At 41.7% G+C, this 20000-nt stretch overlaps 1 protein-coding gene across 2 annotated transcripts in view; it reads left to right on the forward strand.

The window, feature by feature from the left end:
- wnt5b (wingless-type MMTV integration site family, member 5b) overlaps positions 1-20000 on the forward strand; it is an 88874-nt gene that overhangs the window by 58123 nt on the left and 10751 nt on the right. The window contains exons 3-5 of one of the 2 annotated variants that reach the window (XM_069156712.1): positions 16195-16358; positions 17535-17622; positions 17936-18095. In XM_069156712.1, the coding sequence (XP_069012813.1) occupies positions 16243-16358; positions 17535-17622; positions 17936-18095 (364 nt within the window). In that variant the 5' untranslated portion in view covers positions 16195-16242. Of the gene's footprint in view, positions 1-16182; positions 16359-17534; positions 17623-17935; positions 18096-20000 lie in introns of those variants that run through there. The other variant, XM_069156711.1, reaches the window with a different exon arrangement.

Genomic DNA, 20000 nt, shown 5'->3' on the forward strand with positions numbered 1-20000 from the left:
TGTGTGTGTGTGTGTGTGTGTGTGTGTGTGTGTGTGTGTGTGTGCGCGTGCGCGCCTGTGCGCACTTGCACAGCATGCATTTCTTTCTGTTTTTCTGTCTCCCTCAGTCTGTCTCATATCACAGCTGTGTGTGTGTGTGTGTGTGTGTGTGTGTGTGTGTGTGTGTGTGTGTGTGTGTGTGTGTGTGTGTGTGTGCGTGTGTGTGTGTGTGTGTGTGCTTGTTGCTGTAGTGTGTCATACCCCTCTTAGAAAACCCGCTGGGCCCTTGCTAGCACTCACACTGAGCAGAGAGAGCAGGAAGAGGAGGATGGATGGACGAGGGAAGGGAAGGGAAGAGGAAAAGTGAAAGGGCAGAAATAAGGGATAGGTCAGGAGGAAAGGAAGGAAGGAAGGAGAGAACGCACGAGTCTGTTCAAAAAGAGGTGAGAAAAATAGGCTACGAGGGGGGGAAAGAGGAGAAGGGATATTAAAACAGGTGAGAGCATGATGCCAGGATTTTAGTGTGTGAGAGAGAGTTCGAGAACATCTCCTAAGATTCTGCCGGTCATGTGACCAGGCGTGTGTGTGTGTGTGTGTGTGTGTGTGTGTGTGTGTGTGTGTGTGTGTGTGTGTGTGTCTCTTTTTGTGCATATGTTTGTGTGATGTGTCTTCTGTATTTGATGATTCAGGGGAGGGCTCTAACTGGATAATTGCTCGCCTCGTCAACGTGCTTCATCTGCACCCGCAGCGGTTGCTGGTTGTCAAGGTTACGTGGGCGTGTGTCAACACGTTCCCCCCCCCCCCCCCGAAGGCCGGCACCTTCCTGAATGGATATTACCATGACTGTAGATTTTTTTTTTTTTTTCTCTCTGTCTCTCACACGAAACATAAATGGATGCACCAGCTTATGAAAGAGAAAGTAGACAGTGACAATACCCTCAGTGACCTGAGATTGTTAGTGTGTGTGTGTGTGTGTGTGTGCGCATGTTTCTGTGGGTGTGTGTGTGTGTGCACACACGTGCACATGCTCACTGTACACTGTATGCAATGAATCTTTTATGTTCCTTCAGGTGTTTCCTTGCTTCACCGGGGCTTCACCTGTACAGTACTGAAGCATAGCCTGTGTGTGTGTGTGTGTGTGTGTGTGTGTGTGTGTGTGTGTGTGTGTGTGTGTGTGTAATACACACTTGCCTTTAAAGCTTCTTTGCTCTCCTCTGTGTTTATTCCCTCTCAGCATTCTTATTGTTTTACCTCTTTTTACCGCCTCTCTCTCTTTCTCTCTCTCTCTCTCTCTATATATATATATATATATATATATATATATCTACACCTGTTTCAATCAAGAAATGCTAAAATGTCCAAAGAACATTTATTTTAAACAACTAAATTTCCACTTTAAATCAAATCATCAAACCATCACAAATTTGCTTTAAGATGCAAGTTTGGCTCATTTTGAGACATGATTTTGTCTCATTAACTAATTATCAGAAAACAAAAGAAGTAACATGACATTTTACATAATACTGCGCTGCTGTAGTATAAAAAGTGTCGGGGACAGACATTGTTGGTATACAGCAGCTATTTTTTTTCCCCAGAAGTTAACAAGCTGTCCTGAAGCTTCATGTTCAGTATTTTGTCCATCGCCATCTTGGTATTTTGGAGCCAGAAGTGACCATATTTGGACGGGATGGGGAGGAGCGAGGTTTGGATCTGACTCGATCTGATTGGGAACCTGAGGACACTAAACCCCGCCCACCGATAGTGGAAACCTGACTGCACCACAGGCCTGTTGATTAAACAGACACGCCCCCAAAAATACAGATTTTTGAGGCCCAACATCTAATAAATGATGTGATTATTTTCAGATGGACTTCCAGAAAAATAACAATAAGGAGAGACTTCAGTCAATGATGCCATAATGTATTGATTTAGTACTTTATGAGAAGTCTTTTTGGAGTCAACCCCTAGTGGCTTTCGGCGGTATTGTACTTTATGGCACGAACACATTGGCCTCACTTGTTATTGCTATTGTTTACCTGGCTTGGTACAGGTTAGCTTCCGAGCTACAGTAGCTTTCTAACCAGACCCACAAGTGGTTAATAGTCTTCATGCAACACCTGCTGTTGCTTTGTCTCTTTCTGCTCTGACCTGGCACTTACAATTACAACTAGAAAATACACTTTTCTCTCACTGAAAAGATGACGGTGACAAGTCTGGAGAACTATAACTGTAACATTGACTATAACGGACAGTGAGGTATTAAATGGTATGAACGGATGAAAAGGTGGGAGGCACAAGAGAAAAAGTTGAGTGGGTAAAAAAAATCGTAGATGTCGGGAAGGTTAGGGTGCATACGGAGGGAGACAATAGGAGGTCACTGCCAGGAGTTGCAAGCCTGTTTTTCTCAGTGCTTCTGTCTCTCCTTTATCCCCTCCATCTATCTCTACCTCCGTTTCTCTCTCTTTGTTCCTTTTTGTTCACTTTCTCTTCCCTCTCTCTGACAGCTCGTCTGTGCTCCCGTCTCGCCACAATGCCTCAAAGGCTGCGTGTGTGTGTGTGTGTGTGTGTGTGTGTGTGTGTGTGTGTGTGTGTGTGTGTGTGTGTGTGTGTGTGTGTGTGTGTGTGTGTGTGTGTGTGTGGTGTGTGTGTGTGTGTGTGTGTGTTATGCACTGCCGCCTTGCTCCAATTTTTGCACCACACAGGCTGCCTAGGTGTGTGTGTGTGTGTGTGTGTGTGTGTGTGTGTGTGTGTGTGTGTGTGTGTGTTTGTCCTCAACAATGCTTTTCTTTTCTGCCAGCTCTGCAGTCTGACATAGGAGATTTTTCAGCCGTGTGCTCTCTCTCCCTCAGTAGTCAGCATTTTGGCATTTTCTCAATGCACTCTGTCATCTGTTGGCATGAATAGGCTGCATATTGTTGTGTGTGTGTGTGTGTGTGTGTGTGTGTGTGTGTGTGTGTGTGTGTGTGTGTGTGTGTGTTAGCCTGGCAGAAATTAACTCTATCTCTCCGTTTGTCTGTGTTTGTGCGGAGAACCATGAAGGTGGAAAACAGTTCGTTTTTCAATCAAGAAATCGCACACGGCAGGTTTTGGACGTGGACTCACACGTATGTCACCAGAGCGGCGGGCGAGATCTCTTGAATCAAGTTCAAGACAAGACTTCAGCGACCAAGTCACAGTCAAGTTTGACAGGACGAAGCATAATCCAAAGGATTTACCCAGCACCTGTTCAATATTATTTAGGTCTCACCTGTCTCACCTCGCACCGCAAGGACGCGCCATGGGGGGAGACACAACTGTACACTGTAGCCACACCGGTCCAACAAATATTGTCCATACATCACACCGACGTCTCCTGGTGCTTTTATTGATGCTTTCCATCTCTCTTCGTCACCTCGGACCCCCGCAGACACAGAAACAAAAACGTAAACATTCAAACATACACTTCAGGGCCCTATTTGGAGTCTCTATAGCGAATGTCCGTTGCTACACAGGCTCACAGCGATGTCCTAAAAACAGCTACAATCACTCACAATAAAACACATGGTCCATGTAAATGCATGTCAAAAACAATATACACAAATATATGAACAAATAAAGGACAATTTACCATGTGCACCTCCTGGACCACATGCAGAATAATATCAGTGAGGGGTCTCATGTCCTTCCTTTGCATCCGTGTTGGCAACGACCCCCAATGCTCTTAACTTAAGTCATGTGACCCGTTCCTTTACGTTACATTACGACGTTTTCTGAATCACACATTTAAAGTTGGTACATTTTGGTGACATCTTAATGACTGTACAACAAAATAATAATGAATTTATAAATGAACACACTTGAACATGTCTGTTAGACAGTTACATACACAATGTTTTTAGGTTTTACTGTTTCGTGTATCTACAAGTTAGGCAAGAATGACTCTAGCAGGCAGTGGACTTAAAAGCCTGGCTGGACTTTGGCTGCGTCCACACTAATGCGTCCTCATTTTGAAGCAGCGTTTTTGAAAGGAAAACAATCCGTCCGCAGTGTTTTAGCTCCATTTCACAACTAATATCCCTCCATACTAATGCGCCAGGAAACACGTATCAAACTATTGTTCACATACACTCGGCATTACACACAAAAATGGTGATGAATCATATTTGATTAGTCATCAGATTCTCTGACCTACAGTGCTGGTTAGGTTATGGGAGTGATGAGGTATCAGATCACAGAATATGAAAGTTCGTACGGTGCAACATCAGCGCTCCTGATAACAGCTTCGATAACACGTCCGTATGTGACACCATGGGACTGACAACACGTTACCTGTTAGCTTTGAGGTGGACTTCAGATAAAGCAGGACTGTTCGTGTCCTCTGCTTGTTGGACAGGAATGGACAGCTGCTGCTACACAACCTCCTTGGCAACTTTCGGTATTTCATTTCCCAACTAAAGATAATTTAAGGGCCTGGTTTGGATTCCTACTAAAAGAGACACTTCTTGTTCGTTTTTTTTCTCCCAGTTGAAAGCCGTTCCTTTCATTCTTTTAACTCATAAAGGACTCTTTAAGTTTAAGGATAAAATTCCAGGTTGGATCTGTAATTGTTCATGTATTTAAGTCAATCATTTGAAAATAGTGATCTGATATCAAATCAAGGTTCCATTTCATTTGCATTCACATGCATTTAATTCTATAGAGGTGTAAGTTTCCTTTAATTTCATGTCTATAAATTGTGTCGAGGATAAGGGTACTGATTCATATAAATACCTGGACATGGGTAGTAAACTGCTATCGGACCCTAAATACATTCTCCTGAGTTCCCTTTCAGAAAAAACATGAGTTTTCCATGTTTTCCACACGTGGTGACACGTATGACTCGTTTACCACATGTTGCAACATATGACAACATGGGGAAAGTATGAGAGAATCAATCAACCATCAAAATGTTCTAAAACCACATGTTTCCCATTGACAAAATATGTGTTTCACATGTTCACAATCACATGTGAAACATGAGTTTTTTGCACATTTAAAATCCATGTGTTTTTTCTGGGAGGGTTGTGGCAGTTTTCCGGTCTCAATAATCATTTTATAATGGGCTGAGGCAAAAATGTAAATCCAAATTTAGTAAGTGTGAGAAAAAAATACCTTTTCAGCTTTTAGGCTGAGACGTTTCATAGAAAAACCAATGAAACAGCCGAATGAAATACATAAACATTCAGCACACACATGACTCACTGACAGCGGCTCAATGTGCTGCCAAACAGATTTTTTTTTTTTACTCAGCAGCTGTGCTCCAACATCAAAGAAATTTTAAATAACCAAAGATGTTTAAATCCAAATTTAGTTTGTTCTCAATTTTATTAATCTCACATTATTCAGGTAATTTGCCAGAGTGTAATTAAAAGGAGCAACTTTGACTCAAATTCTTAAAAAGTGTCTTTCCACACGACATTTGGCAAAGAAAATCATCCGAAACAAAAATCTGACACTAAATAAACACTATAAATTACAGAGACTCTTCTGTCATTCCCTCAGAGTCACAGTGTGTTATGTCTTGGTCTAATTAAACATTAATTAACTGGTATGTGGAGTGATTTCATCCACAACACCCAGTGTGTATGTTTATGTAGGATATGAGTGTATGGCAAAAGAGACATATAAAGAGGATGAGAGATGAGGCAGACCTTTGACCCATCTGTGAATCTGTCAGTGAATATATTGTTGGTGTGTAAGGTAAACATCACAATTCTGAGGTTATAATGGAACAGGACAAATGAAAAGAAAATAGAGGATGTCCTCTGTGTGTTTGTGTGTGTGTGTGTGTGTGTGTGTGTGTGTGTGTGTGTGTGTGTGTGTGTGTGTGTGTGTGTGTGTGTGTGTGTGTGTGTGTGTCCATGCGTGCGTGCGTGCACGTACGTGTTATTCTGACCTGACACACAGTACAAGGCTACCCAGGGATTTATAGACCAGATGAATCAATTCAGAGAGGAGTAGTAAATCAGGCCAGACCAGCCGAGACTTGCAGCGCTTCATCCCCAGATGAACACGTGAAAGTTGCTCTGATCCACACTATAGCTGTGTCCTATAAGTTTGTACGTCCAGATTTCTTACTGTTACTGTTACTGTGTGTGTGTGTGTGTGTGTGTGTGTGTGTGTGTGTGTGTGTGTGTGTGTGTGTGTCACAAAAAACACTCCACATCTCCATAGGGGTGGAGAAGTTGATTTCGATTTGCTTCCTGGAAGCGTTTGTATGAGGGTGAGTCAGGCGGAGAGCAAAAATGTGTGTGTCAGAGTGTTTGTCTGTTTGTCTCTGCATGACTTTCTGTTGCATGCACATCTGTTTGGACATGTTTGAGAGAGAGTGTGCGTACGTGTGCGTGTGTGTGTGTGTGTGTGTGTGTGTGTGTGTGTGTGTGTGTGTGTGTGTGTGTGTGTGTGTGTTAATTTCTCCAGGGAAGGGATCAAGAGACCAGTGTAGTTTGGAACTCCAGGGCAGGGGGAAGTCAGGGGATATGACCCGGCCTTAGTAGCTTCTCCCTCAGCTTCCTGATCAGGGATTCAGCCTCTCCCACGGTTCCAAACAAGGCCAGCTAATGCTTTCTCACTTTTCCATTTCTACTGAGAAGCCGAGCTAAGCTGGTCATAATGGATTTATTCATATTTAGGGACAGTGTTGCAACTTCGTTGTATCAAACTGAATTTGATCACTTATAACTAACTGCATTTAGCTAAAAGCAGCCACAATGCATTCAATCGTGTGACTGCACATCATATGTGATTCACCCGACCATCAGCTGATACATGCAGCAGATGATTGCACTATAATAAAATATATGGTGGAAGAAATCATCATGACAGAGTGATTTAACCACCGGATACATAACTGTTCTTTAGCTTTTAAATATGATTCCTTTCAAGAGATGAAGTATAACTCATGAATTTTTACATATTCACAGTCTAATCTTTCTGAGCACTTATTTTGTAGAACTTATTGTGCAGTTTGGAATCAAAGGTTTGTATTGAAACTTCATTTTCAACCTTGAAAATAACAGTTGACCAAACAATAGACCCAGAAGGTCGATTTAGAGAGTTTATAAACGTGACAAGAAAATGAGTGAAAGAGTTGAAAATGTTCTTTTCATACTTTACTGTTGCAGCTCATATATGAAGAAAATGTACTAAATCTGGATTTTTAAGTTAACTTAATCTATCATGTAATAAAAACTGTGGTTGAGGTAGTTATGCAGATGGACAGTGACAATGCATTTAACCCTTTGTGACTGGTAGGTTCATTTGAGCAAAAAGCATCAATATCTGCTTTTACATTACAAACCTTTATCAGAATCCGTTTTATTGCCAAGTATGTAATGATATAAGGATTTCCGTGTTATTAGCAGTTCTCAATATACTTATAAGAGTTCCCACTGGTCAGGGAATTTCATGGAATATCACGGAATTTTGTTTGTATATTTAAATTTTAGTTGCCATTAATCAAAATATGATATCATCCATGTCATCTTTTTTTATCACGTTATTTTATCCTTTTTTTAGTTCGTCAAAAAGTGACAAAAACTCCAGTAAAGAAAGGCTTTTCTTGGCAGAAAGGCAAACATGTCAGGAAAATTTTAATTTCAAGAGCTTTGGCTACAAAAGGATGAATTAAAAGACGAAGTGATAAGAATAGACGACATAAAAAGCTAAATGTAAAGTTTATAAAACTACTATGGATCTATCAAATATGGGAGAGAGAGCCCTTCACAGCCATGCCGGCTTCTTACCGTTCCCATGTTTAATAAATGATTGCACGTGGCAAGTTCTCTGTCCATGTGTTTACAGGTCATGGACTTTCTGCTTTTTCACCAGTAAAAGTCAGCGAATTTGACGTGTGACTTAGAGATGGAACCATGGCTTATTTACAGTGAAAAAAAAAAATCAGGTTTACATCATCTAAATATGGGCATATACTAACAATAACTGCATGGGCAAAAACATACAGTATTTGTACACGCCTTTATTCCCAAAGACCATTAAAAATTGCACAGGACACCAGATATACCGAGACACATATGAATACATTATTGTGCAAACAATAAAAGGGAAGAGTTAAAAAGGAGAGTGTGCGTGTTCGTATCATCACATTTAAGAGCAAAGGAAATGTGAGAATAACTTTTTGTGGGTGTCGGGAGGGAGGAAGAGGAAGAGGGAAGGATAGATGAGAGGAGAAATGACAACCTGACTTCCAGACCGACAGAGAAACAGAAAAGCGTGAGAGAGGAAGGAGGAACGAGCTCCATCGTGGAGTGACAGAACAAAGCAGAAGGATGCAGAGAAACAGATGGCAAATACAGAGCAGCGAAAAGTGTGAGAACGAAGGGGGAAAAGGAGACGTAGAAAGACCGGGGAGGAGAAGTATAGAGAAGATATATTTAGAGAAGGAGGGAGTGAGAGTTTGAGCCTCCCAGCTAGAGGCATGACTCATCTTCTGCCAGCTGACAGAAGGATGGATGGAGACAAGGAGGGGGGGGGATGGACAGAGTCGGGGAGAGAGATCAGGAGAGGGGAGCGTGATGAAGAAGGGGAAAGAGGGGAGGGGGGGGACAGGAGAGAGGTGCTGGGGAGGAGTGATGAAGGGTGAAAAACAGAATGAAAGAGGATCCGTTTCCACGAGCCATCGTACATGCAACCGCACATGTACACGGAAAAAAAAACAAAGAGACAGATATAAAGCCCAAGGCCTCTCCAAAGCCCATCTCAGCTGCTTCCAAGTCCCACCGCATTTCCCCCGGGGGGGGGGTGTGTGTGTGTGTGTGTGTGTGTGTGTGTGTGTGTGTGTGTGTGTGTGTGTGTGTGTGTGTGTGTGTGTGTGTGTGTGTGTGTGTGTGTGTGTGAGGGAGGACGATGTAAGCAGTAAATTTCCCTGCAGCCAGCTGCATTTGGCAGTCTGTTGCTGCACACGTGTGATTGTGATTGTGTGTGTGTGTGTGTGTGTGTGTGTGTGTGTGTGTTGGAGAAGGAACAGACATGACGAAAGAGAAACAAAGGGAGAAAAACATCAGAGGCCCGAGAGAAAGAAACAGTGACACAGGTGTAAGTAAGTGAAGCAGGTAGTTTCATCATCCCATGGGTTTGTGGTTTAATTTCAGGTTTTGAGTTCTTTGGTTCTTACAAACGTGTCCATGTGTTTGAACAAAGTTGGCATTTATTTTTGCAGTGTCTGTCTGTTCTGCTTTGTTTTGCTTCGTGTTTTCAAAAGAAAACACAGTAGGAGCTCAACGTTGTGGATAAGACAAGAGAGGGTTTATATGAAAATATACTGACTGTCGCTAAATGAATTGACACAACAGATTGCAGATTGTTGCACTGTAAGCAGTGTAAACGCTCCATTAAGTAGAATGGATTTGGGGGGTGTTTTCCATTGTGACAACAATCATAGATTTGACCGTATTTCAACCATTTATTTTTTTAGTTGGAGTCAGTATCGTTTGTGGTTGAAGCCCCTCTTCATGCAAACATCTGCTTTGCTAAAAATACAAACCAATTTCTATTCTATTTATATGGCGCCAAATGACAACGCAGTAAATTTCCTACAACAACATCAAGCATCATTGAAAACTTGAATGCCTGCAGGCCTCTACGGGGTCAATGTTCTGCAGCTGTGCCTGACCTTTGACCTCCCGGTGGAGGCAGCAGAAAAGTGGAATGTGTGTGTTTGTGTGTCGAATGCAAGAAACATGATCTTACTCCTACTGTGTGGGAACTTACCGCTCATATAACAGGCAGTGGTGCGACGTCACTGTTTACTGAAGCACTGTAGTTCAAAATCAGACATTTAAGCAAATATTGTACTTTTTACTTGACAATGTCTATATCAGACTAAAATTACTATAATTTTGCTGATCCACATTTTACATAAAAAAAAATATATGACGATCTTTTAAAATATGTAGCGTCGCCAAAACTACCCAACAGTATATAAATTAATTCATATTAACTCCCTCTTACAACAATGCATCATTAACAACAATCATGTACATATGATTGTATAGGGGCCATTTTTCTAAAATATTTTGTAAGTATACTGGGGGGGTTTTAATTACTGTTATTTATAATGGAGTAATTTATGTTGTAGTTTTGCCACTTTTGCGTTAGTAAACAATTTGAATCCAACCTCTCTGTTTGGAGAAAGCAGATCTGTGAAGTCTTTGCTTCAGAGTTGCCGGAACTGACTGAACGCACTACTAGTCCTGACAGGGTAACACCGCCTCACGTCGAGGAGGCTCAGGTTCGGCCTCCCTCAGGCCTGCTGAATGAAGGACACGCCTTTATACACCACGTCCTTCAGAGACAAGCCCATGAACTGGGACAGAGTTTGAGTGCGTGCATTAAAAGTGTCCATATGTTTCCTTGAGCTGAGACGAAGACTTGAACGTCCTCTCAGGTGTTATATTCATCCTCTCTTTTTTTTTTCTTTTTTTTTCAAACTTGCCCTGACTCCCTCCCTTTTTTTTATTTTATTTTATTTTTTACTAGAGAGCAATCAGTTTGCGAGTGACTGCCATTTTTAAAAATTAATATTTAGCATTTTGGCAGGAGCAGCTTCCAGGGGATCAGCTCCGACTTCATCAGTCGGTCGCAGCTGGTGTCCCTGCAGGAGCGAGCTGGCTCCTTCTCTCGCTGAAGTCTGGCACTGTAGGCGATAAAAAAAATAAAAAAAATAAAAAAAAGTGAGGCTGCTGTTAATCCAGAGAGGAGCTGCCGACTTTCTCAGGCATTGCTCCCTGTTGCATGGCTATTGCTCATGTCCTCTAGGGACAAGTCCCCCCTCTCTCTCCTCTCTCTGTCTCTCTCTCTCTCTCTCTCTCTCTGTATCCATTACTTGGACACTCCCTCGCTTTTTCACCCGCACTGTTTTCCCTCCTACGTCTTTCTCCCTTTATCTCACTTTGTCCAAGTTTTGTCTCTGTGCCCTCACCCCACCCTGCTTCATTTTACCTCCTTTCTTTTGGCTGCTGTGCGTATTATAGCTGAACTGCTCCTCCTTGTGTTTGAACAGGAACATCACAGGTCGGCAGTCAACCTCAGAGCCAACACGCACCATTATTTCTACACCAGTGTTTCTGAAGCTGTAAAGTCATTTCCCAGAATATGTTGTTGGTCTGTTGTTCTTTACCTCTAAAATGACAAGAAAATCACGTTTCAATCCACAACTTCTCAGGAGGGCACTACTGTTTATTTCACGTTTGCTTCTCAACCAAAATACTGGTGCCGTTTTCTTTGGAGGATGTTAAAACACCAACAGTTTAAACATGATTTTAAATAACTCGGAACCTATTTGTCTCATCTTATTTTTTTTAAATTCAGGGCCATACACGTGAAGAACCTGAAACAAATTTGGCCACATGATATAATTCCTGCAGTTAATTTTACCATAATATCTAAGAAAGCAAAGGATGCGCAGCAGGTCAACAGTAGATGGCGCTGTGACACCAGTCACATATTGAGTCTTTAACAACAGGCCTGCTGACGTTTAGTTTGTCCTCCTGAGTCACTGCTGTGTCCTGGCCTCTCATGATGCTGCATATCTCAGCTGTTATAATACAGAACATTGATCAGGGAGGCTAAATATTTATTTTTAGTTACGTAGTGCCTTACAGGTCTGTTCTTGGCCCTATTTTATTCTCTATTATACTAATTAAGTTGAATAAATTTGCTTGCACTGAATCACAATCAGAATTTTTTTTTTGTATTAATGACAGAGATGAAATTCAGTCATGTTACAGTTGCTCACATAGTATAATAGAAATAGATTAAGCAAAGAGAAATGTTAAGAAAAATTTAAATTAAATAAGAAATATGTAAAAGAAATTTTGAATCATGACAACAATATAAAACTAATGCAGAGAATTGGAATCTATATGTTTAAATGTCAGAAGAGTAATTAATATTAGCTGAAATTGCTTAAATAAACCGTAAATAAATGCAATAGTAATGTAGTAAATGTACACAACAGAGTGATACTGACATCAATCCAGAATGAGTGAGAAAAACATTAGAAAACATTGTGCCAGAAAGCCAGCCACAGCAGCAAATTCAAAATCTGAACACTGGTCAAAGTTTGCAAAATAAATAATCAAAGAAACATGAGAGTTAATAATAATCCAGATTAGATGATATGGACAGAACCAATGCAGTAAAAAAGTATTTTGCCAAACAAACAGAATAAAAGAAACTTGATATAATTGTCTCATGTTTTGACAGGCAGACACTAACTGTCCTGCAAAAACACAACTTTTGTTTTGTTTCACTAGTTCAATATGCAGCTATTAATGATCTGAACACTCAATGAACTGACAATATTCATTGTGAAGTTTTTGGAGGAACTGTTCTCGAGCAAATGAATATGTTTTCCCAGATGAGGGGCACTGTTTCCCAAGTGACCTGATCAGCATATTACAGTGTAGAGAGGCCATATAAGGTGAACCACCTCCTACAGACTGAGCCCCCTGTGGCCAGTGGATAAACAAAAACAGCCAACTGAAGTAGCAATAAAATAAAGTGTGATACTTTCAGAGTTACTCACCGACTCGTCGGTTGGACCAGTTTTATTGTTATGTTACTGTCTCCCAAACTACAACTCATTATATTTGTGTTTTTTCACTCACTCACCCTAACTTTGACCTGATACCCGGCCACTCACAAAAAAGATCGGAATTTCAAGCAGGTGTATATGGAAGGCAGCCAGTTAGATCACTTCAGATCAGTGTGTGTGTGTGTGTGGGGGGGGGGGGGGGGGGGGGGGGGGGGTTAGGGCCTCTGGGAGATGAAAGGTGTGTGGCCTCTCCTGCTGTGGGTCTATTATCATGCAGAAACAAGTAATATCCAAGTCTGCTGCTTCTCTCCAGGTCGAGTAAAAAAAATACTGGAGAATTTTTTTTTTTTTTTTTTTTTTTTTTTTTTTTTTTTTTTTTTTTTTTGTATGTGGACGTCAATGGTTACATTTACAGTGGTATGAAAAGTGTTTGCCCCCTTCCTGATTTCTTATTTTTTTGCATCTCTGTCACACTTAAATGTTTCAGATCATCAAACAAATTTAAATATTAGTCAAAGATAACACAAGTAAACACAAAATGCAGTTTTTAAATGAAGGTTTTTATTATTAAGGGAGAAAAACAATCCAAACCCACATGGCCCTGTGTGAAAAAGTGTTTGCCCCCTAAACCTAATAACTGGTTGGGCCACCCTTAGCAGCAACAACTGCAATCAAGCGTTTGCGATAACTTGCAATGAGTCTTTTACAGCTGTGGAGGAATTTTGGCTGACTCATCTTTACAGAGTTGTTGTAATTCAGCCACATTGGAGGGTTTTCCAGCACAAACCTCCTTTTTAAAGGTCATGTCACAGCATCTCAATAGGATTCAGGTCAGGACTTTGACTAGGCCACTCCAAAGTCTTCATTTGTTTTTCTTCAGCCATTCAGAGGTGGACTTGCTGGTGTGTTTTGGATCATTGTCCTGCTGCAGAACCCAAGTTGGCTTCAGCTTGAGGTCACGAACAGATGGCCGGACGTTCTCCTTCAGGATTTTTTGGTGGACGGTAGAATTCATGGTTCCATTTATCACAGCAAGTCTTCCAGGTCCTGAAGCAGCAAAACAGCCCCAGACCATCACACTACCACCACCATATTTTACTGTTGGTATGATGTTCTTTTTCTGAAATGCGGTGTTACTTTTACGCCAGATGTAACAGGACACACACCTTCTAAAAAGTTCAACTTTTGTCTCGTCAGTCCACAGAGTATTTTCCCAAAAGTCTTGGGGATCATCAAGATGTTTTCTGGCAAAAATGAGACGAGCCTTAATGTTCTTTTTGCTCAGCGGTGGTTTTGGTCTGGGAACTCTGCCATGCAGCCATTTCTGCCCGGTCTCTTTCTTATGGTGGAGTCATGAACACTGAACTTAACTGAGGCAAGTGAGGCCTGCAGTTCTTTGGATGTTGTTGTGGGGTCTTTTGTGACCTCTCGGATGAGTCGTCGCTGCGCTCTTGGGGTAATTTTGGTCGGCCGGCCACTCCTGTTCACCACTGTTCCATGTTTTCTCCATTTGTGGATAATGGCTCTCACTGTGGTTCTTTGGAGTCCCAAAGCTTTAGAAATGGCTTTAGAACCTTTTCCAGACTGATAGATCTCAATTACTTTCTTTCTCATTTGTTCCTGAATTTCTTTGGATCTCGGCATGATGTCTATCTTTTGAGGATCTTTTGGTCTACTTCACTTTGTCAGGCAGGTCCTGTTGAAGTGATTTCTGGATTGAGAACAGGTGTGGCAGTAATCAGGCCTGGATGTGGCTCGAGAAATCGAACTCGGGTGTGATAAACCACAGTTAAGTTATGTTTTAACAGGAGGGGGCAAACACTTTTTCACACAGGGCCATGTGGGTTTTGATTTCTTTTCTCCCTTAATAATAAAAACCTTCATTTAAAAACTGCATTTTGTGTTTACTTGTGTTATCTTTGACTAATATTTAAATTTGTTTGATGATCTGAAACATTTAAGTGTGACAGATGTGCAAAAAAATTGGAACTCAGGAAGGGGGCAAACACTTTTTCACACCACTGTAACTCGTATGATTAGACTAATTTCAGTTTCTCTAGATTTTAGGGGTCGCAGTCTGGTCCTTCTTTTGCCCACCTTTGGTTGTGGACGCACTCTTTTGAGAGGCATTGAGTCAGATCAAAGAGGCCTGCTCCTCTGCAGGTTCACCGCCCACCGACCCAGCCGCAGTTTGTCTTTGACGGGTTATGAATTGAGGAGAGCTCGCTTCAGCACGCCCTTTCTTTACCTCGGCACTTTTTACGACTCCTGACCGTCTGTATGTGTGTGCCTGTGTGTTCGTGCGTAAACGTGTGTGTGTGTATGTGTGCGTGCGTGTGTGTGTGTGTGTGTGTGTGTGTGTGTGTGTGTGTGTGTGTGTGTGTGAAGGGTGGGGTTTTGGTGTGTTGCCTTTTATTTTCGCAGACCAAAGAAGAGAGGATTAGGTGATTTTGAAGCATTCACCTTTTATTCAAACAAATTATTCACTTGAGCTAATAAAGGGAATCTGACCCACGTGAACTTTTTTTTTCTTGTTTCCCTCTTTTTTTTTTTAACTCTTCCTGTGTTTTACGTATAACATTGTCTAGACTAATTCCTCTATTTGGATTGTTTTATTCATTTTATTAAGTTTAAAACAATGTCCAATGGATAAACATAAATACAAAAATTTCACGAGTAAGTTTGAATAAACTGCCAACACAAGGTGGACAGTTTACCGACCACTGACCATAAGAGAAGTTATAAAGAAAGTGTTGTTTAAAAACCAGTATTAGTTGGGAAATGATGCCTCAAAATGGCCAGAAAAAGACAGTAGTTGTAAATGATCAACCAGGTCTCAGTTCTGTAATCTCTGTGATTACAAATTCACCAGCATCACAGGTGTTTGCAGTCTTGGTTCAGCGTTGAAACTCGACTGTCCAATCTGCTCTGCTCGCACACAGACACGCGTGCGCAATGTACATGTATGGAGAGAGGGAGAGGGCCAGGAGGGGTCTGAGGTGAAGTGAGGGTGAGAAGAGAGGGGGTGTATACAAAAGAGAGGGAGAGAGAGGGAGATGGTAGTAGCGGAGTGTCCGTGAGGGGACAGCAGGGGCGAAGAACAGTCGCTTTGCTGCTCAATTAGTGTTTTAATATCCTTGTTCTTCTTTTCTAAGGACAGTACCTGGATCGCAAGTTAGTTAGTTTTATTTATTTATTTATTGGCACTGGAGGAGAGGGAGAAATTGCATCGCTCTTTGCGTAAAACCCAATTTATGGTAATCACCTTTACGCACGAGTTTGAGTTGGAATTTTGGCGAGTAAACTGGATTCTCTGACCTTTTGGGGAAAATCTGATGTAATTTCAGATCAAATACTGACTCCCATCTACCGTGAAGCTACCTGGGATTATAAACTCCGTCTTTTTTTTTTTATTATTTTGTTCTCTTTTTTTTTTTTAAATGGAAATCATTTAATGTACTTTCATATAACATATAGTGGCTGAGAAGAAAGGAGAGGGTGGACTGAAAGACAAGTGGATTGTAAGAATAGACTGAAAAACTTCGGCCAAACAGGACCCACGTGTGCCGGACTGGAACCCAAGCCTCAAACAGACTGACCAGGACGCCTCTGCCTCATTTATTTTGCCCATGTCTCAACAGCAGAGCACTTTCCCCGGCGCTGGCTGTGTGGCGGCGACGCGACGGACCATGGACAACAGGCCTGTCCGGAGGAGACGACACGGTGCCGTCCGACATCTGCTGCTGGCAGTCGCCTTCCTCGCCTACAGCTCCAAACTGCTGGTTGTGGATGCCAACTCATGGTGGTGAGTAGCTGATTGATCACTGGTGGTGCATAGATTTGTTGCTGTGTAGTGTGACTAATTAAACGTGGATGCATTTTGGCGCTTAAGAAGAAAACAACTGAGAAAAACTGATATTTGAAATGCTGCTACTGTTGGTTAAACACGTTTTTTCTATAACAGTTTTTAGTTTCATCTAAACGATTGTTAACAGTCTTCAAACGTGCGCATTTGTAGTTTTACGCACACCATATAACTCAAATCTTTTTGTCTCCATTTCACTGACAAGATAACAAAAGGAAACTTTTGAGCACTGTCCTCAACGTGTTGCCTCACGCGTCTTTGTGTATGTGTGTGTTTTGGGGGGTCCGTTTTGAGTCGTGCCACGATGTTCCAGTCGTGTGGTAGGGCACAAACAGCGAATGGAACAAATGTGAAGGCTCTGTCACAATATTTACCCTGGCTGATCCCCAAATGGCATTGCATGGCGGGCTGCTGCTGTGCCTACAGGCCGTCAATTAGCCACACTTGTTCTTGGCTTACAAAAAATACAGAGAGTGTCTTTGTTGGTGCATGAAGGTCTATGGAGTGATGCTGTTGGAGCTCACCTGACTTTGAAGTGTAGCAGAATCAAAATAAGATATGAGTTTATGTCCATACAGTGAGCATCAAAATGTATGGGATGATCAACAGGTTGCATTTCCCCTCAGCAGTATACTCACTCAACCACATGCAAAGGAAAACACAATTGTAGACCAACTAGACGGTACTCTATTCAGCCAACCCCCATAATAGTTCCATATTGTCTGAAATGCATTTATTACATGACATGGGATAACTTGGTACAGAGCTGATATGGATGATCTTCATACAATTCAATTAACCTTTGTTTGGAAAGTTTTTGGATGGTCATGAAAGGACACACTTTCATCAGGAATAGTACATTTTCTGTGTGTTTAGTTACATTCACATCATTTAATAGGAAAGGAAAGGAAAGGAAAGATAAAGGAAACAGTCACGTCTATTTATCTACATTTTATAGGCCATTTGTACCAATAAACTCAGCGTCCTCTGCGTTGCTGACCTCCACTCAGGCTGAGTCTTGGATCATTGCAACTCAGCCTGTGCCACATCTCTTTGAGTTCAACAGATTCCTTTTATTAGTGTAAATTCGGACTTAATGTGACCTCCGTCTCCCAGGTCACTGGGTCTGGCCCCAATCCAGCGGCCAGAGATGTACATTATTGGAGCTCAGCCTCTCTGCAGTCAGCTGTCTGGACTTTCCCAGGTAATTTATTGTCTCTTTTATTTTTGATACAGTTTCAAATGTTGCTTCCCTTCGAGCACTCTCATTACTCAAAATTCACTGGTTTATATTCTGTTAGAATGAAAAAAAATCGAACTAAATTGTGGGGAACAGGTCAGTTTTTCATGTCATAGCTCCACAACAACAGTGGCAATGAAAAAGGAGATGCTTGCTTTTCCTTCCACTTCCTCCTGTGTACCTTGACAGGGGATCTCCCTGCAGGGACCACTAATGTTCTAAACCATTAACCAACTAATCTCTGCTAATGTGCCCTCTGCTGCTGTGCGGGCTGCAGGGCCAGAGGAAGCTGTGCCAGCTGTACCAGGACCACATGACCTACATCGGAGATGGAGCCAAGACGGGCATCAAGGAGTGCCAGTACCAGTTCAGACAGAGGAGGTGGAACTGCAGCACTGTGGACAACACGTCTGTGTTCGGACGGGTCATGCAGATCGGTAAGTTGACTGTTCGACGACAACAAAGTGATTAAAAGGGCATGAAGAAAATGCTGCTATGTTCTGCCTTAAAACCCATCAACCAATATCAACATGTTACAGTTTTGTTGTGGAACTATTCCTTGAAGAAGGTGATGAATATATTTCCTCAGTACAGCCAAATGCATATTCCAGTTGTTGCCAACGAAACATCGTTCTCTTTTTGTTGCAATACAACCACTTAATCCTGAAATATTCCACAATAAGCACCCACCAACCCAGAAAATTCTGATTAAATCTGTTTGACCTGCAGGTTTGTGGCCCTCAGTCAGATGAGAAAGATGTCAAAACAGCAAAAAATGTCAGTGGCAGCAGCTCGGTTGTGTGATCGGCTATTTTGAAACATGGAATGAGCAATAACAGAGACAGGATACAGGTCCTTCAGCTGGGCACATCATCCAGATGTGTTTTTCACCACAGTGTCCTTCTTCAGCTGCTGTCCTGACTAGATGGTGACAGAAATTGTTCATTGTATTATTTTTGTGTGGTCTTTTGATTTGCAGTGGAATAAAAGATTCAGTGAATACAGAGCCAGTGTTTGACAGGTCGTGCAAAGTGGGTGTTTAATGTTTCACAGAGCAGAAGAGTACAGGGAAATGACAGACTGAAATAATACCACATATTATTATTTAACTTATAATCAAATCTAGTCGAGTACAGTGGGTTAGTAGAGATACATGTTGTCTGGTAAATAGACAGGTAATGTCACCTTGTTGAAATACTTTACAATGAATGAACAGACAGTTGTGTGTTTGTGTAGCTATACTGGCATTGTAATAAGATCTGAAATCAAGATTCAGCCAAAGTTAGCACAGCTTGAGCCATGTGGCATCAGGTATGAACATTTTCTCACGAGGTGGCTGCTTATTCCAGAATTCTACAAATAGTGTGGATGTGATGAGCCTATTATTAAAACGGTCCAAAAAGCCAACCTTTTATCATTTATTTTAAATATAGTCAAAAAGGAGTCTATGGTGTTGTTATTGAAGGGTGTGGAGTTGGTGTTTATATTTTCTTTTTCTTTTTTTCCTATTTGTTGTGGAATTCAGCATAACATCCTTTATGTTGAATTATGAAGGAGAACACTCTTTTATTTGTAACGTTCATAAATAATTAATTGAATTTTGCCAAAAATAATCACAAAGACAACTCGGGTTACTTTGCGCATAGACACGAACAACAATTTCATTTGGCGTTCCTATTTTGCGCAAGCGCAGCGGAACATATAACTTATTCAGGAAACAGTGCGGACGGACAGGAAGCAAGACGCAAAAAATAAAAACCTAGAGACGACGTTACAAAAACGTGCGATGTATCTCGAGTATTTTGATCAATTTGGAGTCGGAGCTGAGGTCCTGGATCAATATATTTGTGCCTCGAATTCCCAGCGGGCGATGTGGGAAACGTCTCATCAACAAGTAAGTGTCAAATCCGCTGCAGTCAGTCAGATGAGGTGTCTGCTGCTCTCTCTGTCTCCATCCCCGTCCCTCTGCCTGTCTCTCTATTGACAGTCGGACTATCTCCAGGTTTATATGGAGGTGTTAGTCAATTGTCCGGCGGCTCTTCTTTTGAAATGCGCTGGTGAGATGACATCAAAATAGCAGATCCGGACCTGCTATTTGAAGTCCAGGCTCCGCAGTCTCGTAAACCTCTTTCCCTCTGTCTGTCTGTCTGGACTCTTTATATCCTTCTACATAATATGAGGTCGACCGGGGAACTGCTTCTGAAACCTGAATGAGCGGCTCAACGCCTCAGTGGTGCATGCGCGCATACCTGCCTGTCTGGGGTGCTGGTGTTGATTCCAGGCCAATATACTGCACAGCACTTACATGGCAGCAAAGCGCTTTAAGGACAAATGTTGTGCAT

This window comes from Embiotoca jacksoni, unplaced genomic scaffold, assembly GCF_022577435.1.
Source record: "Embiotoca jacksoni isolate LCO1_2020_lvr unplaced genomic scaffold, fEmbJac1.0.p SCAF_21, whole genome shotgun sequence".
In the NCBI taxonomy this organism is placed as follows: domain Eukaryota; kingdom Metazoa; phylum Chordata; class Actinopteri; family Embiotocidae; genus Embiotoca; species Embiotoca jacksoni.